Source organism: Gymnoscopelus braueri, assembly GCF_963280865.1.
Source record: "Gymnoscopelus braueri genome assembly, chromosome: 19".
Lineage (NCBI taxonomy): Eukaryota > Metazoa > Chordata > Actinopteri > Myctophiformes > Myctophidae > Gymnoscopelus > Gymnoscopelus braueri.
This window is the reverse complement of record NC_137621.1, coordinates 37,560,512-37,587,871: the sequence shown is the minus strand read 5'-3', so window position 1 is coordinate 37,587,871 and position 27,360 is coordinate 37,560,512. Positions and strand designations below refer to the sequence as shown.

General features: G+C 41.0%; 1 protein-coding gene across 1 annotated transcript; it reads right to left on the bottom strand.

Moving 5' to 3' along the window:
• Nucleotides 1-1,145: 1,145 nt before the first annotated feature.
• Nucleotides 1,146-27,050, bottom strand: traf3 (TNF receptor-associated factor 3). The gene is made up of 14 exons (XM_080413774.1): nt 26,742-27,050; nt 15,198-15,360; nt 14,739-14,916; nt 14,096-14,147; nt 13,212-13,316; nt 12,642-12,806; nt 11,831-11,911; nt 11,409-11,483; nt 9,690-9,782; nt 9,315-9,455; nt 8,404-8,578; nt 7,873-8,216; nt 6,937-7,128; nt 1,146-4,680 (listed from the first exon to the last, which is right to left on the bottom strand). Exons 2-14 carry the CDS (start codon nt 15,355-15,357, stop codon nt 4,645-4,647), a joined length of 1,797 nt encoding a protein of 598 aa, XP_080269900.1. The 5' UTR covers nt 15,358-15,360; nt 26,742-27,050; the 3' UTR covers nt 1,146-4,644.
• Nucleotides 27,051-27,360: the final 310 nt, after the last annotated feature.

The window sequence follows — 27,360 nt, the reverse complement described above, 5'->3', positions numbered from 1 at the left end:
TGTATCTATATCAAAGTTATTATAGTTAATTATAAAAAAAAATGAAAATGGCCAGTGTTCAGATGAGAGAAACCAGTGGGCCAATTACATGATATCTCTGTGGGCCAGCAGTTAGCCAAATATGAAAAAATAAAATAACACAAATTATGGAATTAAAATGTTTGTGTTTGTGCGTGGTGTGATGTATGCGATTTTAATAGCAATAAACAAAAATGTATGCTATTTAGAAAACAATGAACTATGCTATTTAAACATTAGCAACAAAAAAAACTACATGTTGCTCTGTATTACAACTGGCTCACAAGGCACAATTGAATTGATTAAAAAAGGAAAGAACATAGCTACAGAATCTGTCAATAAAGGTGAGTGTGTCAGCAATGTATGGGTGGAGGTGTATGTGCAATGTGAATGTGATGAGGTGTATACCAAAGAGATAACCCATGACCTGAGGCAACCTGTGAGGGAAATAGAGTGAGTGAGGTGAGGCACATGAATAGCCAGATGTGCCCCAATCTACCAGATGATCCCTCAGACTCCACCCTGCCAATCAGTCTTAGCAGCCTTAGCAGCAGCAGCAACAAGCAGGGTGGGTGAGGGTCGTCACACTCTGAAAGAGGGAATAATCTATGGAGCTTACTTTTATTTATAGAAAGAATAGTTTTTTTCCAGGAAAAAGCAATCGGATAGCTGTAGACTGTAAGACTGTTAGAAGAATGGACTGAACATGCAGAAAATATCAGCACTGTACTGTCTATATCAGGTAGACAGTTAGGCCTGGCTATTTGACATAGGCTAATGTCATCATCACTGTGTTCTGGACATTTATTTAACAATTGTGCTCCATTACTGTTGCCAACAACACAAACAAAACCATTGAAAATGTTGAGATTTTTGTATTTCTTCATTAACCCCTGAACCAAATGCATGACTAAACCCTGAAATATTCTTTTCCTCCAAACATTAACCTTTAGATGTATTTCTACCAGGAGGAGTTCTGTGCCCTCTAGCGGTCAGTAGCTGTATCACATGCAGTACAAATCCTCCACACCAGCTTCTTTTCCTTTTTTTCTAATACTTTGCCCTGCTAAGCTTCTGTTTTTGTTTGTTCGTGCAGCATTATCTAAAACAAGAAAGACAGATGTACATTTGTTTAATAATCTTTAATATCACACATCCATAAACAATCTGTGCAAATAATAATCTCCATGACAACACGCATACATACGTACGTACGTACGTACATATGTACGACCTCGGCCTCAGTTCTGTGTCCTTCCCAATCCTGCTGGAAAAACAACAACACAAACCCTTCTGGCTAGACTGGAATCACTGGATATACTGGGACCTGGTCTCATTTATAAAAACGTTCTCTGAGACTGTACTAAACTGTATTATATGATAATTTTACAGAATATGAAAGTAAATGACCACGAGTCATGTGGTTTATGGTAGTATAGATTATACATATTGTGGTTTATAATGGTATATATTATATGATACTTTTCTGTGTAGTGGAAATCCCATGTTTCCTTAAACAGGTTCCTGTTGTCTGTTTTTTCAAGAAGGCAAGGGCAACAATGTAAATAAAATAAAATAAAAAGACAAATATGAAATGATGCACAGCATCAGTAATCAAACATTATAAAAACAATGTATATAAAACATACCAAAGATCAAAGATACAAACATGTTCATAAACTTCATGAGGTTGCTAGTTCTGACCAGAGATGCACAGACAGAGTGAAGCCCTGGTAGCTTCTTCCACCAGGAGCAATGTTTGCTCCACCATTTTACTCCACGTTGGCGCCAGAATTCTCCTCAACAACTGCTATTAGGAACACCTACTAAGTTCTGTCGTTTGTATTTGTAATACATGTACATATTATTACATATATTCCATTTGAGTTTTATTGAGATATTTTGATATTACTGTGACTCCTGCATTATGGTTATAACTGTATCTGTATCAAGGTTATTATAGTTAATTATCTAAAATGAAATAACAAAAACTAGCGCTGGAAAAAAAAGTTTTTAGTTAACAGAAATAAAAACAAAGCTTTCACGATAACTGAAACTGTGCTATGTTTAAGAAACTGTTTAATGAACTAAACTAGCAGAGACGCTTTAAAAATTAAAATGAATTTGAAATCAAAGTAAAAATAAAAATAAAAATAAATAAATATATGCTAATGAAAAATGCAACACTATAATAACCTTGATCTGTACTGTCTTCACTAGATGACAAGAGTAGAACCAGAAAGCAGCTTGTGGTTTTGCTTAATACAAAACACTTTGCTGCAAAACAACAGCAGAACCCTGCTATAGCATTTGACCACTTGAACCCCTATTGGGGTATAGAACATTCGCCAGAAATAGCCGATCTTCAAGCTCACAACGCATTGTGAGCTTTCTGGCAAAATGATTTGATGTAGAAGGAAACAAGAGCAGACAAAGTGCGCAGTTGCAACTCAGGTCCGTTTTACTAAGGGCTTTAAGCAGTTAAACCTACTTGTAAGGTTACAGAGGAAATGCTTTCCTATTTACAGCCAACAGAGGAGGGCAGCAACATGGCAGCCATCAGAACAGCCAGCGAGTGAAGCATCATTTGTACTCTGTGGTATGTCGGTGTCACTTGCCAATCTACCAAGGTTATTATAGTTTACTATTAGTTTAGAAAACAAAATGTAAGACTAAAACTAAAAGGGGAAAACATTAATGAAACCAAAATAAAACTAAAGTAAAAAAAATAGAACTATATAAAAACTAAACTACACTAGAACTAAGCTAAAGTCAAACACCAGACCGAAAAACGAAATAATAACGAATTAATATTTCAAAAACTATAATAACTCTGCCAACCTCACAATGCAAGCGACACCATCGTATGACAGAGTATAAATTAAGCTCAAATTAGGCGTAACGCTGTCCATGTACAACTCAGGACCAGACAAGATGAGATTGTATTGTGTTGTGTTGTACTCCTCCGTACCCTGGCCCCTCCCTCACCTGTCAACACTCTGATGAACAGACAGGAAGGTCTGCCTGTTTCTGTTGATGAAATATCAAAATCTACAATGAATATTATATCATTAACAGTAAGCTTGGCAAGACACGGGCATACACACATATACACCCCCCCCCCACACACACACACACACACAAAGGATTCAACCAATGACACAATCCCAACAGGCACGTATAAAGACACTGCATGCACACCCATACACATACATGTTTACAGACACCGCATGCACTCCCATACACATACTACATTCCGTATTTATCTCAGTATCTCAGTTGTAACTTATAACCAGTATTCACCAGCTACACGCACACGCACACACACGCACACGCACACGCACACGCACACGCACACGCACACACACACACACACCATTTTCAATAACAGTCATTTTGTTGTATCTGGAAGGCAAGCATGTGTCAAGACAGAACTGCACGTGCACGTGCACACCCACACACGCGCACATTTCGGCCATAACAGTCTCAACTGGCAGCCATGCTAGCGCCACAGTCCAGTTCCATGGCTGTTGCTGGGTAACATGGTCCATCCATATGAGAATATGAGCGACATTGTACAATCTGGACTAACTCTGTCCTTCCAAAGATTAAATATAGATGTATAAAATAACAAAGCATTAGTCCACTGGTTTCAGCGGACTGGTTTCTGTTCAGAATGTCTCTTCAATCTTTTAGAACTCTGCCTTCCAGTTCTCCGTGTTCCGTTTCAGAGCGTTCCATTTGGTTTCAGATTCCAAACCCCTCCAGTGCGGCCGTCTCTCAGACGAGCGACGTTTGTCTGCCGTTTATCGATGACCGTATTCATAGAGCAGCCATTTTGCTCTTCCGCCATACTCGGAGGGGAGTGTGACGTAAGAGCAAAATGGCCGCAGTTTGAATATGGTTATTTGGTGGGTTTATGTTGTTGATCAGTGACAGTGGCCTGTGTGTGTGTGTGTGTGTGTGTGTGTGTCCGTCCACACACGCACACACTCATGCAAGACCTCTGCAAGGCCTGTGCATGTGCGCAACACTGTCAGATGAGCTTTATGTCACAGGGACGAATACCCCCGTTGCCATATAGATACCAAGCGACTGTCCGTGCCAGCATCAGAGCCGCATGTACCCCCCTGCCCCCTTTTAGGTCCTCATTCATGGGTCCTCATCTGATCCTGCATGAAGTCCCCCCTCTCACTTTATTTTCTTACATTTTCTTTTCCATCTTTCGCATCTTCTCCACTTCCCTTGTCTGTCATTCTTACAGTTGCTTTTTCTCTTTTCGTCTTTCTGTTCGTTTTCTCCCTTTCTCTCCATACTTTCCCCAAGCCACCGTTCTTTCTCCCCCTTCCTACAAGCCCCTTTTTTCATTTTCTCTCCAATCCGTATATTCATCCAACCTTCTCTCTCTTTCAAGTCAGTGTTTGTTCTTCTTTTCCATTCCTTCTAGAGCTTTCTTTCATCATTACTTCACCATCCTTCTCTCTCTTTTATCCATCCATTCGTTTTCCCCCTCCCTTTGAGTTGGACATGTGTCCTCCTGTCTTCCATCCATCCTTCCCATCATGCTTTGCTTCGGTGGGTGTGACAGGTCGGCTGATCTCAGACCAGCGAGGTCAGAAGTAAAGGTCACGGGTCAGGGAGGTCAGAGGTATCCACAGTAACCTGTAAAGATGATCAAATACAATATTGGATCACAAATAATAATAATACACACACAATATTTTGTAACTATTACATACTACAGTATAATGTATAATGTATAATGTAATCATCAATACTTTTAACTTATAACAACTGCTTTACCGTCTACTGTAACTAGCCAAGTCATGGCTATGAATGGCGGTCGAATCAGACAGAAATCAAATATGGACTCATATGTCATAGATACGTCATAAACAACTGGCGTCAAAGACTGGCCACATGAAGTCCAAGATCCACATGAAGCATGCCATTATTAGACCCAGGTTGTTGTTTTGTTTTTTTCAACTTTATTGTCACATCACAGGGCAGGAAGGAAGGTATACCATTCTAGTGGGAAATTCAGATTCAGTTTCACCCAGCTGATGGGTGCTCAGAGGTAATTGGAGGTTAAGTGTCTTGCTCAGGGACACTAAAGCCCACTCTCCACCAGACCGACTTTGGACCAACTTGGCGTCGGGAAGTGTTCGATATAGTCGTCCAGTCGGTTAGGGGTCCGTCGGGTGGTCCGTCGGGACCTTTTCGGCCGACCCAGAGCCGACCGAACATGTTCAGTTCTTTGGCCGACTGGGGCCCGACTGGGAGTAGCCATGTTGCAGAGAAGAAGTGACAACAACAGCGCAGAGGGCTGTCGGTGTTGCCAGATTATGTGAGAGAAACAAGCGACCATGTCTATGAAAACCTACATTCACTGTTTCTCGTTGTCGCTCCCAGAGAGAGAGATTGATTGATTTGACCTACTTTTGCGCTGTGGTGATGTAATTTATTGGGAGCAGGTGTGTAAGATTCCAATAGCATAAACATTTTAATTGGCTTTCATATACTCTTAATATATTTTTTTCAAATTAGATTTGGCCTTATAGATCGAAATGTGCTTAGTTTTGGCTATTTTCTGGGCGTTAATTTCAATAAATAAATGTATGTATTTATTTTTGATTATTCGAATAACCGTTTTCAAAAATGTTGTGTACACGTCAGCAGTGGTGGAAAAAGTACTCAAATGTTTTACTTGAGTAAAAGTATCAATGCAATAGATGTACTCTGAGTCTGTTACAAGTAAAAGTCCGGAATTCAACATTTACTTGAGTAAAAGTACTAAAGTATTGGTATAAAAATGTACTTAAAGTACCAAAAGTAAAAGTACTAAAATGTTTGAAAATAGCAGATCTACAAGCTCAGAACACGTGCATCGCAAAAAGTTGTGAGCTTGTAGATATGCTATTAAAATAGGGCTAAAGTGGTTAATGTATGTTTTATACTGATTTATATCTGCAAAGTGACTAGTAACTAAACATTTCAAATAATTGTTGTGGAGTAAAAGTATAGACAATTGGAAATACTCCAGTAAAGTAAAAGTACCTCAAAATTGTACTTAAGTACAGTACTTGAGTAAATGTACTAGTTACTTTACACCACTGCACGTCAGTGAAGAAAAAATGAAAAAACGCTGGGAACATCAGGGAAACAAGCCCAAAGTCGCTTATAATAAGCAGACCTGGCAACCTGACAGGCTAGGCTGAAAGTAATCTCTCAAGAACAGCAGAGGGCGCTGTTTTTCCTTTTTTTTGGGCCATTGGTTCCCAGATTGGGCTGGAAGTTATAACGCATTAGCATCTCAATGGGCAAGTCGGCTGACAGACTAAATGCCAACTTTTGCCAACCAAATACCAGTCTGTTGCAGTCTGAAGTAGTCTGAAACAGGCGCGTATCGTCATTGGGGCCAACGAGGCCATGGCCCGGTCTGTAAACCCAGCTTGTCCCTGTGTAGGGGCAAGATCCAGGGGAAAAAAACTAAAAATCAACATTAGCAGCCCCTCACCCTATTCTGTTGTAGCCGACCACAGAAAGTTGCCTTTGTTTTCAAGTGGGGCTCATTTGCATTCGGCCGAATTGTTAATGAGTGGCCATTAAAAACCAGTTTAGCCGTCAAACCGGTTCTGGCCCGGTTCTGGCCCGGTCAACGTTAGACTCCACCAAACGCCACTGGTCTGAAATAGTCTGAACGAGTCTGTTTGATGGAGAGTCACCTTAAGACGCATATGCTGGGCGGGCTGGGAGCGATCCGGTGATTACCAGACGGCCTCTACCCACTAAGCTACAGTGCCCCTAAAGTTATAAAAGATTTTTTATAAGATCTTTTCTGTACAAGCTTCCGCACATTTTCTGGGTCTTTCTTTGTAAAAAAAACACCTATCAATATAATTATCATCATGTTAATACCTTGATAAATATGGTGTCATCTTTGATGTAGGTGCCATTCTCCAGGACGGTCTGAGCCACAAACAGAGGACAACCAGACGCTATGTTCATCTCTGCTGCTGGACGTCTGAAGCTGCTGCTGTTAGGATCTGGTTTGAACGCATCACCTAGGTGCTTCCTGGTCGAACCCTGGTCCATCAACATCAATGTTACCTGGATGACAGAGAGACAATGATGTATGTTACCTGAGAGAGACTGACACACAGGTTTATACCTTGTTCCATCTGTCATCCACGGATCCATCCCTCTATTAGTCATTCCTCCCTCAATTCATCCATCAGTTATTCCTCCCTTCCCCATCTATCCATCACTTCATCCATCATTTTTTCACCCAACACGCTTCTGCAACTGCCACGCCCCATGTGATTCTCATTCAATGTCACTTCATTGGTTGATGCCACACACCCCAGGCAAGACAGACAGTGGAACAGCATCACAGTTGTTTCCATTTAGCCATTTAGAATTTAGCCATTCAGTCTACATTCATTGTCAAAAGTTCAAAGTTCAAAATAATTACTACTGATTCCAGCCCTATCGGTATGCAACTCAAACCGCGCTAATTCAACTAACACCTCACTTGGACGGACCCCAAGGGGCTCAAGCCTGCTTCTGTTGGCGCGCCTACCTTGTTGTCAAGTGATGCAAAAACTCATTAGGACAAACTACTTTTGAGGTCTCTTGTCTGAAAGAGACCAATAGACTACTGACGGTCCTTGGTTATCATCTTCTGGCTTTGCGCCATTCTCAGCCTGTGACATTGAGATCAGCCAATGATATTTCCGAAACGTCTGTTGTCCTGGGGGTGTGGTTACGAACAGAAGAGCATTGGGTGAAAAATTCAGGTACACCCCCCCCACCTCCCCCCCAATTGTCATTCCTCCCTCCCCCTCTTCATACCTTCTGCTTAAAAGGCCAGGGTAGCAGGGCGTCATACTCTCCTCTCATCACCACAAAGAACAGAGAGAGGTGCGTGCCTTTCCCCATGCCGTCTCCATTCAGATACACCCTGGCACACATCTTATATCCAAAGTACCCCGTGTAGAAAGGCTGGGAGTAGAGGGAGAGTGTTTTTGACGCCACCGCTTCCTGTTTCCTCCTCTTGTAGTCTCTGATCTTCCAGATGAGCGTGCCGTTGTAACTCGCCGTCTCTAGGACCTGGAAACGAAGGTCCATATCAGCCAACCGGATCTCATGCACGCTCAGCATGTCATCGTGGCGATTCAGCTGCGTCTCCAGGGATCCTGTGGGGGGAGGGGTTGAGGAATTATTGATTGATTTATTAATGCTAAAATGTAGACATTTAGATTTAGTTGGTGTTACGAGTGGCTTATAATCGATTAAATCGATTAGTTCAACTGTTGTGCCCCTGGCACAGAACAGCACAAACCAAGAACCTAGCATCAGTCTAAAACTATATACAGTACAGACCTAGTGTGTGTGTTGAGGTTCCTGTAGCAGTGCGTCCACCCTCCAGGGAGGACAAACGTGTTCGGACGTTGTCCAGTGTTCCTCTCAGGCTCTCCACCTCCTCCCTCACCAGACGCAGAGAACGAAGCTCCAACTCCACTTCTAACAACTTCTCAGACTGAGAACTCATGAGTTTCTACACACACACACACACGCACACACACACACACACACACACACACACACACACACGCGGAAATAGATTATGTAATATTGCATGTTATATGCACATAATGTTGTGTAGTAGTTGTAGTGCATTGTGTAGTATTTGCATAGCAGTTTGTATCTTGTGTAGTAGTGTGTGTAGTATGTTGAATAGCATTGTTTCCTAAACAGTCAGCGACCCATGTTCGCTGACCAATCTTTATGGCTTTTCCGTTACCTACATTTAAAAAAAAAATTATATATATTTATATATATTATTTCAAAAGATTAAAAAAAGTTTAAAGAGAACAAATCACAACTTTTCATCAATTAAAAACAATTCCAAAAAATTTCAAAAGTATTTCATAAATAAAATGAAAATAAAATCTAATAATTTCCATAAATAAATAAAATAAGTAGTGAAAATAGTAGATCTACAAGCTCACAACGCGAGGCAACGCGTTGCGAGCTTGTAGATATTTCTCTTTTGGGTGTTGAGCTAAAAAGTTTGGGAACCACTGTTGTATAGTACAGAACATGATCCAAGCCGGAACATCAATCGATTGATTGATCATTAAAATAAACATGTTCTGAAAATGCACACGGCCCCACCCATCCGATCACCATCCAGATGGGAGGGGCCGCGAACGCTTTTGAGATTGTCAAGGTTGAGAACCACTGTTCTAGTGTAGCAGGCTGTGTGGTACTGTGTACTAGCAGCTGTGTACCTGCATGGCAGATACTTTCTGCTCCAGCTGCCTGTTCTTCTCTCTCAGCTCTTCGTTGAGCGTTTCCAGATCCGACAGTCGACTGCTGAGACCTGGCAACACTTTATAACGCTCCAACAGCTCACTTTTAACATCCTCCACCTGTACAAAAAACGCGCGCACATGCAGACACACACACTCGCGTTAGTAGTCTTGAAACAAGGCGAAACAATACATCGATGGCAGTCTGAAGAAGAGCACGGGCTCAAAACGTAATTGAAAAATAAAAAATAAAAACTGGCTAAGGGAGCAATAACAGTGTGCGGCTCAACTTTTTATCCTTTGAAACATTATGACACTAAACTTGAGACTGTCAGATGTGTTTGCTATGGTTACCTTGGCCTCCAGCGTAGCGTTTCTGGTTGCCATCAGCCTCAGATGCTCTGCTGCTGAGCTGCACTCATGTTCCCTCATTGTCTGGTTCAGACCCTACAAATACACACACACATACAAATACTGTTGCTTTTCTGCTTTGTCTTGATCGCATAACAGTGTCAGACAAAAGTAGCCAAACTACAAGCTCACAACATTCATGCATGGACTTACAGGACTCCTTGATGCAACATTACATTAAAGTAAATATTGACATAATGAAATAACTAACCAAAAAATTAGTCCAGAAGCAGGGATGTGTTTTCAATTAGTCTAACATGTTGTTTGAAGTTGAATGAATTAAAAATCCAATATCTAAATACTGAATCAAGCAACTTAAAAACTATCTGGGGTGCAAACAGACATGAACATGACAGAAAGAAATATTTAACCAATTAAAATTATTAGCAAGAGCTTGAGACTAAACAAGAAAAAGTGCTCCTCGGAGCACAGGTCTCCGCCAGGTCAGGTAGGTTATTGTGGGCCAGCAATGTTGATGGAATATGAAGAATCAAACAAATCCATCTTGATCACATAACTATAGAGATAATGTGTACCAATTTGCGTGATATTTGGACAACATCTGTAGGAGTAATATCAACAAATGTATTTGCAAAAATCGGCCTTTTGGTGGCGCTATAACAGGCCGATCTGAAACATTCCTGGGAGTGTGCGTGCACAGTTTCAATAACTGCATTGGTTTCATTGGAACACAGGTTATTTTTTTAATTTTCTGAAACGGTTTTGGACATACAGTTCAAGGTTTTTGGCCTACAGCAATGTTTTACAAGAACACTCAGGCTATTGGTTTGAGGTTAACTGACACAGTCAACCTATAACTACCCAGTGCAGTTGTTTTATCTCAGTTCCATGCATGCGCTAATGGAATCTCCCGGCGTTGTGAGATGAAACCGTCAGTGTGGATGTGGCATTCCTGATGTGTGTGTCAGCAATATTCCATTGACAAAATGTGAGTTTGCGTAATGACAGTCATATCTAATGACAGTCATATCTAACTAGCAAAAAAGATTCCCCTTCCCCTTTATTTGGAGAACCACATCGACTTGATAGGGTGAACAATTATTGAACAAATCGACAATGACACAGCAGTCGAGACTGTAATGTTGACCAAGGGTTTTACCAATGGTGGGAAAAAGAAACAGGGTGATGTCTACTGCCAAAAAACAAGACTATAAGAGTTGGAGTTTCATTAAGGTGTGTGTGTGTGTGTGTGTGTGTCACAATGTTGCATTGTGTTTCTGATAAAATGAACCTTTTAAAAAGATTTGTAAATATTTACACTTCCTACTTTGCTCAACAATGACATGGGGGAAACACAGGGAAGTTCAACTGAGAGAACGTCAGTCGACTGAGGGTTCTCTGACTGACGGTTTGAATTGTGGACTTTTAGGGGGGCAGTAGCTAAAGCCAGTGTTTTTGTGGTTGGAATGTACCCTTTCAGTCTGTTAAGTGTCAGCTGAACAAACTCTGCTGCTGTGTGTCAAATGTCCGAGTCCAACAATTGCATTGCCAATAAACATGAACACGCACGCGCGCACGCACACGCACACGCACACACACACACACACACACACACACACACACACACACACACACACACACACAGAGAGACTGACACACAGACTGACTGACTGTAGGAGAAGGTGTCTGCCTATCCCTCACCTTGAAGGTACACCCGTAGCGGATGAAGGGACATGCAACCTGGGCTTTGGGACAGTCATGTTGGTGATTGGACAGCTGAGAGACAAACACAGAGGATATCTTACATTAAAACAAAACTAACACACAATCCTGCACTACAAAGACAAACGGGTTTTAAAGGTCAAAGATCATGACAGGTTTAAAAATGTATCTATGAGCCACATCTGCACCAACAATTCTTTGACATAATAGACAATCACGTTTTTTAATGTAATTTGTTCCATTGGTCTTTACTGGTTAGTACCATAATGACCTTAATATTGGTACATTGTTCACTATCCCCCAGTTGGTAAACTATGCTATGATGATGATGATGATGATGATGATGATGATGATGATGATGATGATGATGTGTGTGCGTGCGTGCGTGCGTGCGTTTGTACCTCGCTCCTGGGCAGAGAGTTGAAGGAGCATTGGTTCGGACAGGCTACAAGGAACGCTGGACACACCGTCTCTTTGTGTTTCTGAAATAACACACACATTTATGGTGCATTCATGCCAAATGGGAACTGGAACTTCCTACAAAATAGACACCCGAGATAAACTTGCGTTTGTCTGGCATCTTTCACAACACACAACAGTGCTTCTTGTGTTTGTAATGTCACAGTACTACAGTCCAGAGAAATCAGAGCTTTGAGAAATCCCCAAGTTACCGACCAGGAGTTATGTGTTGGAGGACCATTCGTGTGGATTTTTCCTACTCAAAAGTCAGAAACTTCCCAGAAACCACTTGACACGAACGCACCGTACCTTTAGCTCTGTGGAAGTCATCTTGTTTGTAGTTTTATTTAAAAAAAAATGTTTTAACTAACATTTCTTTTTGCATTTTCTGCTTTATTTGACAGTGAGTAGAGAGACAGGAAAGGCTGGACTGGAGAGAGAGGGGGGATGACATGCAGCAAAGAGCCTGGGGTTGAATTTGAACAAAGACTCAACCTTGATATGGTACTGGGGTGCCTCTAGTCCAGTATTTCTATTTTATTTACTTGTAGTTCAGTGTTTATAGTTGTATTTACTTGTGGTCCAGTGTTTGTAGTTTTATTTACTTGTGGTCCAGTGTTTGTAGTTTTATTTACTTGTGGTCCAGTGTTTGTAGTTGTATTTACTTGTGGTCCAGTGTTTGTAGTTTTATTTACTTGTGGTCCAGTGTTTGTAGTTTTATTTACTTGTGGTCCAGTGTTTGTAGTTATTTACCTGTAGTTCAGTGAGAGCCATCTTGTGCATGCAGAACTCGCATGTTGTCTCTCTGTGTTTACATTTCCAGCTGAGATGATCTGGAATGTCCTTCCTCATCATCCTCTCTTTACATTTACCCAAAGGACAGGGGACCTCAAAGAATGAACACACATTCAGATGGTCCTGGAGAGAGAGACAGACAGAGAGATAGAGAGCGAGGGGGGGGGGGGGGTAGAGGAAGGTAGAATGAAGACAATCAATCAAAAACAAGAATAATAATAAAGCGAGAGGATGAGGAGGAGGAAGGAAGGTAAAGGAGTGTTGAAATAAAGACAATAAGAGTTTGCAGTGAGTTTGCATGAAGAAAAAGATACGTAGCGACAGACAAAATGACAGAAAGTCAAGAAAATACGACATTGTGAATCTGAAATAGTATCAGAAACGTTATATGTGAAACCTGTGTGTGTGTGTGTGTGTGTGTGTGTGTGTGTGTGTGTGTGTGTGTGTGTGTGTGTGTGTGTGTGTGTGTGTGTGTGTGTGTGTGTGTGTGTGTGTGTGTGTGTGTGTGTGTGTGTGTTGTGACCTTACCATGACCTGATGTAAACTCATCTGTTCCTGGCAACCGTTAGCTTCACTTCGACAAAACACCTTCAGAGCCATGATCTCTCTATGACAACACACATCACGGAAGATCTACAACCACAAGGATGGAAGTGTTAGCTAATGTAGCATGTTCTGTTCTGCAAAGCATCATAAAAGCTACGGTAAGTCAACTTGAAATTAAGTAATCAAAATAGAGTTAGCTTTGTAGTTAGTTCATAGTGATTACTTTCACTTTAACGTAACTGGATGTCAGACATGGAAATTCAAAGCCCCCATACAATCTGTTCTGTTCTTGGATTAACCCTTTAAGACCGGGAAAGCATAATTTGTGTAATTTTAAGATTTCTTTGGCTATTCAAAAATAACAGATATAACAGATGTAGATCTGCTATTTTTTTGGGGGGAAATTCAGCGAACAATTTTTAAATATTTAGTTCCAGGGACCCCCAGAAGCAAAGAGTTTAGTTACAAAAAAATCTAATATTTGCAAAATTATTCATGATTTTTTCAAAAATAGCAGATCTACAAGCTCAAAGCGCTATGAGCTTGTAGATCTGCTATTTTTTGAATAGCCCAAAGAAATCTAAAAATGACAGAGATGCATTCCCGGTTTGAATGGGTTAATGACTCGGACTACTGGGATGTACACTACAGAGAGGGGAGTTGCCTGAGTTGCCCCAAGTAACCCAAATAACTGGTTAGGTGGCTGGTCAGTTGCTTAGCTAATTCAGTACTTAATTAGCTTAGTAAACGACTAGCCATGGAGGGATGGAAGAGATATGCTACATGGTTAGTAATGACGTTTATTTGCAACAACCTGCATTCACAGTATTACCAGCTAAATGTGACAATTGACAAACATTTCTCACCTTGTCTTTAAATAAAGGGTCCAGGTCAACTGGACACACTGGGTTAGCTTTACTGAGGAGAGGAGAGGAGAGGAGAGGAGAGGAGAGGAGAGGAGAGGAGAGGAGAGGAGAGGAGAGGAGAGGAGAGAGAGAGAGAGAGAGAGAAAGAAAGAAAGAAGAAGAGTTTCATAATTACTTGTTTTGACTTTCAGTTACTTTTTCAAAATTGATATTTCTGCTTCCTGTGACGTAAAGAACTATCATCTCCTTCAAAACATGACATATCACATCTTTCTTTCTCATCCACAAAGTTCGGTGTCTCTCGTCTCTGTCATTCTGCTCACAGTTGCTACTCTTATTTTACTTTTTATCAGGGTTCTTTGTATCATATTCTATGTCCTGTAATCTGTTGGTAAGTATGCCTATCTCTCTGCCTATAGCTTTCTGTTTGTCTCTCTCTCTCTTTCTTAATGCCCAAATATGTTTAAAGTTTAATGCATACAGGCACGGACGGAGCCTGTCCCTTCTCTGCATTCATTTCCTCCATCTTTCAATCTGGCACAGGGACAAACAGTTATCGCCTTCTACTTCTCCCCTCCCTCCATCCATCTTTCTCTCACTCCCTTCCTCCTCTCTTTCTATCCCTCCCTTTGTCTCTCCTTACTTGAGCAGGTCATTAATGCAGGTCTCACAGAAGCGGTGTCCACATTCAGTCTGTCTGGGCTGACACAGGACCAATCTACAGGCCTCACAGCAGTACTTGGCTTCAGGCGTCAACACAAAATGGTCCCTGAAGCCTCCGTGGAGAGGCAGGAAGCCGGGGTCCGGCCCCTGGGAGCCACCTGGGAACAGAACAACAAGGACGGACGGGTCAGACTGTTAGGCTGAATGGGTAGCGAGGCCGTCTGGGTCCCAGGTTCGATTCCCGACCACTGCAATTTGTCGGGGAGTCCCTGAGCAAGACACTTAACCCCTAACTGCCCCCCCCCCCCCCTCCCGAGCTCAAAGTCTGACCACTTGGGCAGCAATCAGCTGGGTGAAGCTGAGAACTTAATTCCCCCCTGAGCAATGAAATAGGTGTAATTATTATTAATAGAACAACAAGGACGGGTCAATTTGTTACCTTGTGGTCCTGTGGGTTCGCTTGACGGCCAGGGATTGGTTGGGCGATGAGGGGGTGGTGCAAGGGGTGGAGCCAAGGAAAGGGGTGTGGCCAGGGATGGTGCCACCTGCTGGAGAGGGATCTGCACCTCCCTTCCATCAGCACTCCTCCCTCCTGACATGACCTGAGGAGAAGAGCGGTCATTGAAACCATGTCCGAACTACAATAAAGATGGTGGAGCATCTAGTGTCTGATTCAAATAACTTTATTATAATTGTCAACCAGTATGTGTGCTGTCCTACCTGACACCAGGGTCAAACGTTCTCAGTGGAAGAGAAGGGAGACCACCTCTAACCACTGCAGATGTACTAGTTATATAATATTGTATAATATACTCTACCATAAGGATTGTCATTAAAACATTCCCCGGACTGTAGCTTTAAGCAGTTAGCTAAAAGGTTAGCTAGTTATGTAGTTAGCTTGTCAGTCAGCTAGCTCATAAATCACCTTCACAACATTAATGCTGGATAAAGATAAATGCTTTGATGATTTACATGTTGACAGGAGGGAATGTCAGGGCAGAGGAGACAACATGAAAGTTGGAAATCCCACAGTACACTAAGCTCTGTTTATCTGTTCATCCCCAATGTTACAAAATACAGTATATGACTTTTCTTTCTCTCTCTCTCTCTCTCTCTCTCTCTCTCTCTCTCTCTCTCTCTCTCTCTCTCTCTCTCTCTCTCTCTCTCTCTCTCTCTCTCTCTCTCTCTCTCTCTCTCTCTCTCTCTCTCTCTCTCTCTCTCTCTCTCTCTCTCTCTCTCTCTCTCTCTCTCTCTCTCTCTCTCTCTCTCTCTCTCTCTCTCTCTCTCTCTCTCTCTCTCTCTCTCTCTCTCTCTTAAATGCATACAGACAGTACACGGATGGAACCTGTCCATTCTCTGCATTCTGAAAGCTTATGGATATGGACAAAACTGAGCAGTACCACCGGAAATTGTGGGGGTAGTGTAGCCCCATGATATAGATACAACAAAGACTTAAAAAGTGTCCGAACGTTTTGAGGAGAGGTTCTGCGAACGTTTTGAGGAGAGGTTCTGCGTGTTGGCGAGAACATTTAAACATGATGTAATTTCAATCTGGCACAGGGACAAACAGTTATTACAGCTGGGAGGACATTGGTTAAATTAAATGTGTCAGCAAACTTTTGACTCTGAACTGCCCTCTAGTGGATGTACTGCTTAACATCCATGCCAACTAAAGGATACATAGAAGTATTTTGAGCAAGTGTTGTGAGTAAAGCTTAAGTAAAGAAATGCATAACGTATTCTTTAAAGTAAAACGTAATGTGTAACCTAACACTGGTGAACAATGACAGAGCGTGCTTGTGTGCTTGTGTGTGTGTGTGTGTGTGTGTGTGTGTGTGTGTGTGTGTGTCGCAGCTCTGTCCCAGAATAACATAATCAAATAATTATTGTACACTGTAGCTGATGTAGGTACAACGGAACAGTAGGCGCTAAGTTACTAACTTAAGAGTAATGCACACTCATTATCTCTGCCAGGAGATCATTTTTTTCCCCCTGTATGTATGTCTGTCTGTGTGTGTGTCTTTCCGCAGTGAATGTCACATACAACTTGGCCGATCAGTGTCATATTTCTTGTGCACAATATTGAAAATACATGTCATTTTTGTGAATTAATAATCGCAGAGAACAGCCCACCAGGCTATAGGATACGAGCAAGGTTATGGATGGACTGTAAGGCAGGATTTGAACGTGATTTGTTTACGAAATCCCTTCTGAATTTAACATTAAATATGTCATGCATGTTTATGGGTTGAGAGACCAATCTGTCCCCTCTCTCTCTCCATCTCATGCGGAGCGTCACACACACAAACACAGGTCTGCGGTCTCTTTCCTGATACTATGCTGTCATGGTCAGACATCTGCCAGATATATAGCTGTGTACATCTCATCCTATATCCCATTACTTTTCAGTTTCATGTACAATTGACTGTCAACTTGTGTAGCCGTAATATCAATGACATTACAGAGCTTAATTCCTCTCACAAATGATTCTCAAAGTAACTGTGGGGCAGCCAAAATCTGACATTTACTTAGCAAATTGCAACCATTGATTGACTGGTGATACAAACCATAACTGACACAAGGAATTAACAACATCATACTTAGCAGATTACAGAGAGCATCGATAGACAGAATCTCTTCAGAATTCTCAGGCTCTCCTTGTTCTTACTGACATTGGAAATGGGAGGGTCACACACAAATCACAAGCTTTATACTTCTACTCCACTACATCTAAAGGCAAATATAGAACTTTTTTTACTCTACTCCACTACAATTATTTGACAGCTTTAGTTACTAAGTTACTGTGACGCGTTGTGAGCTTGTAGATCGGCTATTTTTTAAAGTTTTTGCCAAATTTAGAAAACTTTTGCACTTGTACAGTACTTAAGTCAATTTTGAATACCAGACTTGTACTTGTAACAGAGTATTTCTACAATAGGGTATTGATACTTTTACTGAAGTAAAACATGTGAGTACTTCTTCCATCACTGGTGATGACAATGTACCACACTACTTTTCAATGTGTTGTTCACTGTCCAATGATTTGTCTCCATATAACCTGTCTATTCTGGTCGCATTGTAACAATGTAATGAGAGTCCTTTATTATATCCCTTCCCCCATTACATTGCCCCGTGCCTTTTCATACACACAACCCCAAAACATTGTCATCACATGCCCCAGACAGACAGAAAGATGGAGAGAGGTAATGTATGCCTCCTGGAAGAGATTTCTCTCTCTTTCTCTCTCTCTCACACACACACACACACACACACAAAGACCAAATGTACAGAGACAGTCACAGACAGCATGTGTAGACACACACACACACACACACACACACACACACACACACACACACACACACACACACACACACACACACACACACACACACACACACACACACACACACACACACACACACACACACACACACACACACACACACACACACACACACACACACACACACACACACACACACACACACACACACGCTGGTCAGTGCCCAGTTCCTGTCCAGTGGGTTAGTCTGGGATGTTAGGGGCTTTTCCACAATCAGTCAGCACACTGCAATTACACACACACACACACGCGCGCGCATGCGTGTGTGTGAGCACACAACACAGAGCACATGCACACATTATACACACAGAGAAAGCACAAAACTAATTTACGCACATGCACACACGTACACCACATGCAAAAACACACAATTATACACAGACATACAAGACAACACAGACATAAGCATAGACACACAACACACATCGATATAAAAACATATCGTCTCTGTCGGGTGGAAAAGCTGCTGCTTTTCAGGGTTCAAATTCAAAATTAGCAAAAGTAGCAGATCTACAAGCTCAAAACGTGCCGCTTTGCGCCGCGTTTCAAGCTTGTGGATCTGCTACTTTTGATGCTTTTGTGTGATGCTGTAGTGTGATCAAGTAGGGCACTAATTTACGATAAAACACAAAAAGTTAAAATATGGAGATAAGAGGTTTCTGCCCAACAGCAACGATATACAAATACACAAGGGCCAGGGCTACTAAATGTACATACATCAACAGCAGCACTATTGCCAATATTCACACACAGCAGCCATTTTGCTCTCGTTTCATACTCGGGGGGGGGGGGTGGGAAACCCCAACGGGGTGAGGTGGGAAGCCCCAACTGGGTCGGGTGGGGCAGTATGAAACAAGAGCAACATGACCGGCATGTGATGTGTACTGTAAATCATCTCTTCACTGTGTTGAAAACATTGGGAGGTGAAATGCTAATCTTTTAATTCAAATGAAAGCATTTCCTCTGACGTGTACCTGGACGTTGACAGCGACACACAACGCTGTGTTTAGAGAGTAGAAAGTTAGTGGACTGAAACGGTTGTAATTCTGTTATGTTCTCATGATTAGTGCATTAAGCAATAGTGGGATTTTCAATATAGGCCTATTTGCGATATATTTTGCATCCTCAGCTGGGGCTCTAGAAGGTGACAGATACCGTGGGAATACAGTTTTAGTTCATATACTGTGGCTCTTGAGTGTGAAACCAGTTGAGGAACATCTTAAAGCACTGACACAGATAACATCCAAACCATACCATCCCAGCTTCTCCTACACTAGCATTGCAAAACTCTTGAGTATTAAATGAACACCAATGAACACTAGCTGGTTAATAATTCTGATCAACTAGAGGTCAGTAGGTTATACTGGTTAAGGTAATGTTGGTAAGTCATGCACTTTAACAACAAGCATGTTCACTGAGGAGTATCCTACTTGACCAAAATAACCCAAAGCAAGTCCAAATGGTAGCACATACCACAAATATGATCGAATTAACTAAATTATGATTTAGCTATTGATGGCATACACATTTTAAACACAAAAATGTCCCTCTGGGATTAATAAAATACAGTCTAATCTAATCAAATGTAATCTAATCTATTCTAATCTAATCTTAGACATAGCCTACATGGATGGCATCAACAAATTATAGTGCAAAGTAGGAAGTCTGTCAAATCAATCATCAGACAAACATCAGTGCTGTTGAGGTTGAGTATGCAAATACATGCATACATTGTTGGTGAATCTCAGTGATCTGACTTCTTGTTCTTGAAAGTCTCAGTGATTTGGCTTTTTGTTCTTGAAAGTCTCAGTGGCTCGAGTACTCGATCAAAAATATTTCTTAGTCTTTTTCGTTCTTTAAAAAATGGAAATTACGTCAAACCAAATGACAGTTCTGGTAAGATAGTAAGTTTGAGCGAAGCGGAAATAATGTGTTTCTGCTGAAACACTGGAAGCAAGAAAAGGGTATTCCCCAACATGCACAGAAAAATACAAGTATAACAAAGACACACAGAGATGTGCATACACACATGCACACACACTGTCTAAATGAATAATCATGAGTTGTCAGAAATAAAGAGAATCTTTCTCAGTTGTAGGTGACCTCAGAGTAGTGACATCTCACAGTTTTCAACTTGGTATTGTTTTCTGATTCATTTATCCTGCGCTCTTATCCAGAGTGTTTGACTCAGCAAGTCAAGTGTTCACTGTCTTACTCAAAGACTTTGACGTCACTTTACACAAATTCATTAACCACTTAAGCCCGATTTTATGCTTCGTCGCAGAACGGTGTCAAGCGGCAAAAATAGCTCGTCTACAAGCTCTAATGACTATAATCACTTATAACTTATAACACCTACATGCCCAAAATAGGGTCCCAGGTTGAAAGTGATTATCACAGCCAAGGTTAGCGGTCCCATTCCATGTGGCAAGGCATTAAGTGGCAAACAACAGAGGAATGCAACAATTACAGATTTTGATGGTACAATCGTATTCTGAACCACGATTACACGATTGGACTATTACCCGTAAATTTATTCCGGAACATTATGGATGTATAAAAACACATGAGCATTCGTAAATTTGAGATTTTATTGTATTTTTGACTTTTGTTGGCCTTAAAACAGTTGCTGCCTTTCAAAACACAAATAAGTAACCAAATATGCATTACAATTATAAATACAAATAATATTTAATTGTAATAATAATAATAACAATAACAATAATAATATATATATATATATAATAATAATATATATACTAATATATATATACTAATATATATATACTAATATATATATATATATATATATATATATATATATATATATATATATATATATATATAGTTATTACATATCGATATTATTTGTATTTATTATTTCTTATGTATATTTGGTTACTTATTTGTGTGTGTATATCGAGTGTGTGTGTGTGTGTGTGTGTGTGTGTGTGTGTGTGTGTGTGTGTGTGTGTGTGTGTGTGTGTGTGTGTGTGTGTGTGTGTTTATTTTTATTGGTTGTTCACTGCATTCTTAATTTAATATCAGATTTTCAGAACAGAACCTTTGACACAATTAGCCTACTCTTTTGTAAATATTCCTTTACACTTCTGAAAGTGAAAATGTTTATGATGGTCATCAAAATATATCTATTAGGCTAAATAGCAGAAAACAAAACTGCACAACACTGCACATAAAAATCTATCTATCTGGTACATCTGAGAGAGATTGTAAGAGCGAGACAAAAAGCGAGAGCATGTGTGTGTGTGTGAGAGAGAAGAGAGAGAGAGAGAGAGAGAGAGAGAGAGAGAGAGAGAGAGAGAGAGAGAGAGAGAGAGAGTGAGAGAGACTGACTATATTCCTACAGTTTCAGCTCCAGGCGAAGTAATATGAACACACCATTCTACTCAGCCTAACAAACCCAACAGCAGTGAAGTACATGAGCTCTAGACACTGTCTATCTGCTGTCCCAACAAATGGATTATTTGAACATATTTTTTGTAGCATTTACACTATTTTTTTGCTGATAAGAAAGGTAAAAGTTGGTACTGCTGACCTGTGACCTTTGAACCACACAGGAAGTGTTTTGTAGTGTTGTTCGTCTTTGAAGAGCAGGGAAGCAACAGTAGCAGTCATGGTATTACCCTGCTAAAAGTACCATGACATCACTGAACAAAAACTAAACTACTCCCCACGGGGAATTCTCTGTGTCATCATTCTGATTGATGGAATGACTGAGAGACCCACTCACTGGATGAATGAATGAATGAATGAATGGATGAATGACATACTGGCTAATTGACCGACTAGTGTTATCAGTTAATTGACTGACCTACTGACTGACTGATTCCGACTAGACAAATGTGTCACAATATCTAACACAATTCTTGGGGTTATCACTAATACAACTAATACAATTTTCCAAACTTGCTTCATGGTCAATAAAAGCAGCAGAAATATGTTGTGAGTCCTTCCATGTTCATTCTTTCGAGGTCAGCCTGACTAGTTGACCCACTGATGTCAGCTATGTTTTTGTGTTCATTGAGAAAGGCAGCAGGATAGGTGAGAGGGAGTCAGTGTAGGGGAGACACAGGAGAAAATGTTCCGGTGGGATTTGATCCCAGACTAAACAGGTTCAGGAGATGAGGCGGGTCTCAACCACAACAAAGGAGATAGGGAATTTCACGAAGAACTGAATACATGCAGGCCTGAATTACAGTCATTAATATTTTTCCTCTATTAGTTAATTGCCGAGTTGTTTATTTTTCGATGCATATTATTATGGGCTCAAGTATGGATGTAAGCTAAATCGTAGGTTCTCAAAAGAAAAAGGTCATAAAACAGAACAGCTCTCTGGTAAACGTGAAAATGAAAGTGTTCACCTCGCAATAAAAACACACTTACTGTAAATTATCTAACGTGACACGTTGTATTATCAAGGCAGCACTTCTATCTGTCTGCTGGCTGACAGAAAATCCCCCTTCCTAACATCCTCCCCTGATGGAGGAACAACGGACCTGTAGCTACGACACATTTATATGAATGGAAACTTAAATGAACAACAACACAATTAGCTAAACACACAACCCATATGAACCCAAAAACTATACATATTTTGAAACAAATTCACGTCGTTCAAGATCATGATTTTGAAATTGTGATGACATCAGGATAGCAAATATGGCTGGATATATATATATATATATATATATATATATATATATATACTGTATATATATATACACCACACACACACACACACACACACACACACACACACACACACACACACACACACACACACACACACACACACACACACACACACACACACACACACACACACACACACACACACACACACACACACACACACACGTATTACCACCAATTCCCTGGTGCACTACAGGCTGTGGTGAAAATGTATAATTATACAACCCTAACATGAAACTGTTATGCTAATAATACAAGTCGATTGATGATCTACATGGACACGTGTAGTACACTATAGTTCAACATTACATTAAAAGACAACATCCATTCAAACACTAGACTCTTAAGGTCCTTACACACCGGCGAATGTGGCGAATATACGCAAAATTCGGACTCGTTCCGAATAATTAAAAGACGCTTTTTCGCTTCGCTTTTCCGCTTTTTCGCGCCATGTACGCTTGCATTGACTTTATAAGGTTTTTAAAAAAAGCGTATTATTCGCACGAACAAATCGCCCCGGTGTGTAAGGACCTTAAGGCTACATTAGACACAACAATTCAGACAGTAGACGGTAAGCTACATTAGACACAACATCCATTCAGATAGTAGACTATACATTAGAAACAACATCCATTCATACATTAGACTATACATTAGACACAACATCCATTCACACAGTAGACTAACATCCCGTCAGACAGTAGACTCCATTAGATACAACATCTATTCAGTCAGTAGACTATAAATTAGATAGCAGAAATGCATACATATGAGGTGAGGTAGAAGGTCAACTGTCTGGTGTTGCAAAACATGTGGTCTTCCTGAGGAACAGAAGCTAAAGATGAACCTCTTATTTTTGAATAATGAGTGTGTCAAAGTAGCTGTGACTCAAACATATGGGTCACCATCAGATTTACTTCTCGAGTTCACAGCACTCCAGGTCTGGCCAGTCAGTCAGGCTGAGGATGCAGCACTTTTTGTTTCGTCACCTGACTGAAGAGCATTAGCTAGAAACATCCATAGCCAATAGCCATCAGTAGCCACTTCAAGTAATTTCTTAAAGCACACATTTCTCTGACCCTTGTACTTCTTACTATTGCGTTCTCCGCAATGTTGCTGATCTATGGACTATAGCTTACACTGCTGCTGTAAATTGCTGCGGATAAAAGAGTAAAAAATTACCTTAATAAATGCACACATAAAGGACAAAGCCGTGTTATAACAATAGTGCCTCATCAGCAAGTGGCCTCAGTGTCATGCTGATGAAGGAACACTGTGTATGACTGTATGAGATACAGTGTTCCAATCACAACACATTGGTGACAAATACTCTTTTGGAGCCAATTATAAGTAGAGACGGACCAATACCATATTTTTGGTTCCGATGCCAATCCCGATTTTGGAGAGTAGAGTAGGTTTTTCAAAAATATAAAATAAAAAAATAGCCGATCAACAAGTTAATGCGTCAAGTGTGCTGAGCTTGTAAATTGGCTACTTTTGAAAGTTTTTGAAAATGTTCACCTAAAACGATATGGCCACAAATTGTGACACATCGGCTTCATTAATTGCCGATATCGATGTTGTCATTGCTGATATATCAGCCTGGCTCAAATCATAGCTACAACAAAGGACACAAACAGTGCCTGTGTATCCTAACACAGCCTTCGCTGATCTCCAAAAATGCCCATTTGCATTATGACAATAACAATATGTAAAATGTTCCCTACCTACACGTATGATCCTGCTGTGTACGCGTCATGGAGTTTGATAGTAAACAGCTTCTCTGTGGTCCACCTGCCTGTCTTTAAAATGCTACTGTAACAACTAAAACCTCCCTCAGGATGAATACAGTTTCATCTGACCTGAAAGAACAATTGACCTGCCTGTCATTACTCCAGTTCAAACTGACCACATCACTCACTCACATCCAACCTCAGCTTTCTAACGTTAGCTTAGACTTTACAGTGCCTGTTGCCTTGTTCCATCAAATACATTCCTGTACCTGCAATGCAGTTTTGTATATGATATTTTATTATTATTACATAGGTTGGGAATGCCAGGCCTCTGTACTCCGCTCTCTTTTTGTAATCTATGTAATGGTATGAATAGCACTTGTCTTTCATACTTCTAGGGACACAGGAAGAATTGTTATCCTTTCCCACCTGGTTAGTTTAACGTTCCTCATGGATGCGAGCAGAGCTGTTAAAATGTTCATAAGGGGAGTGTGTGATTGTTGGAGCATCCTGGTCGACCGTGTAGTAATACTGTAGACCATTGGTACTCAAAGTGGGGTCCGGAGACCCCCAGGGGTTCTTGAGGGGGTCCCCAGCAAAATGTGTTAATACAGCATCACAGTCATTTTAACCACTTTATCCATATTTTATACGTTGGCTATTCAAAAATAGCAGATTTATAAGCTCTCAGCGCGTCACTTTGTGCGGCGCTGCGAGCTTGTACAACTGCTATTTTTGAAAAATCTTGTGTTTGAACTAGGGTCCGACCGATGCCCGATTTTTGGGTCCGATGGCGATAGTGATTTTGGAAGAGTCCTAAACCACGATTACCAATATTTTGACAAAAATTGCTAAAATTTTCTAAGCAATTAGAAAAACTTGGATTTGAATACATCTTCGAAGAATTAAGTTATAAGCAAACAAACAAATAATAATAAACACAAATAACCAATTAGGCTGTATTCACATTTTTCAAAAAATAGCTGATCTACAAGTTAACAACGTGTCGCAACGCAACGTGTTGTGAGATCGGCAATATTTTTTTAAAGTTTGAATGTTTTCACCTAATGACATGCATAATTGCCGATACTGATGTTGTCAAAAAAGCCAAATAATGGCCGATATATCGGCCAGACCGATCGGTCCGGGATCTATGCTAGACAAGAGTAATACCGTCGTGATATCGGACAGTAGTACTGTAGGCATATTATGCAGTGTAGTACTGTATCAATATCATACAGTGTGCAGGACTGTTTACTACAGTGTAATGATCAGTATTGTAGTGACAACAGACAGTGTACTACTGTCTACCACACTGTAATGATCAGTGTAGTATGTAGTGATATCATACACTGTAATGATCAGTGTAGTATGTAGTGACATCATACACTGTAATGAGCAGTGTAGTATTGTCTACTACATTGTCTACCACACTGTAATGATCAGTGTTGTACTGTAGTGATATCAGACAGTGTAGTACTATCTACTACAGCGTAATGATCAGTGTAATACTGTATACTACAGTGATCAGTGTAGTACTGTATACAACAGTGATCAGTGTAGTACTGTCTACTACAGTGTAGTACTGTCTACTACAGTGATCAGTGTAGTACTGTCTACTACAGTGATCAGTGTAGTACTGTCTACTACAGTGATCAGTGTAGTACTGTCTACTACAGTGTAGTACTGTCTACTACAGTGATCAGTGTAGTACTGTCTACAACAGTGATCAGTGTAGTACTGTCTACCACAGTGTAGTACTGTCTACTACAGTGATCAGTGTAGTACTGTCTACCACAGTGTAGTACTGTCTACTACAGTGATCAGTGTAGTACTGTCTACTACAGTGATCAGTGTAGTACTGTGGTGGTGATTGGAGCCGCTCTGACAGCCTTTGTCTGGCTGGTTGGATGGATGGATGGATTCGTCCAGCTCCAACCACAATGGCTGTATGACATTACCTCATCCTAAGCCTTGCTTAATTCGAAGCCCCCCTGTCTGTTGTTCACACACACACACACACACACACACACACACACACACACACACACACACACACTTGGATGGACCCTTCTTCTCCTCAGTGTGTGTTGCCATTACATACTGATCTTCTACCCAGTAAATGTCTTCCATAGCCTATAATTGTTCACAATACAACACATTAGCGGCCAATGCAGCATCGTTTACTCACATGAACGGAGACCAATGCAGCGGTGGATCCTTCCACAGTCTGGGGTGAATATTTCACAACGCAGGAGCTTGTGGCTGATCAATCTGGAAGGTCTGGGACCCTCACCGTCCCGTCCGCTCAAAACACACACACTTACACTCCGCTGCTCCAACACACCACGCCATGGTTGCTGCTACAAGGCTAAAAATGAAAATACTGCTGGATTTTTTTGGGGTGGTAGAAATAATCCACGGTATAGTTGAAACGGGCTGCGCTCCTCCTGGCTGGTGGAGGAGCAGTGTTGTTACGAGGAGGCTGGAAAGCCCCCTTTGGGTACTTCCGCCCAGGAAATCCCCGTCATGAAAAACCAAGGAGAGAGAGCTGCAGGGCGCGCCAGCCGCCACGGGGGGGCGACACTTCAATCTTCTACTAGTATACTACTACTACTACTACTACTACTGACTACTGATACACTTCAGTGATGATTCTCGACCATTTTAATTTCAAGGACCCCCAGTTTGACATGCATTAGGCTACGGACCCCCGTTTAATGGCATTCCTATCTCTGGGTGGGACCCCAATTTATATTGAAAAAGCAATGTTGATTTAACTCAGAGAGTGTACAAATGGAAGCAAATGG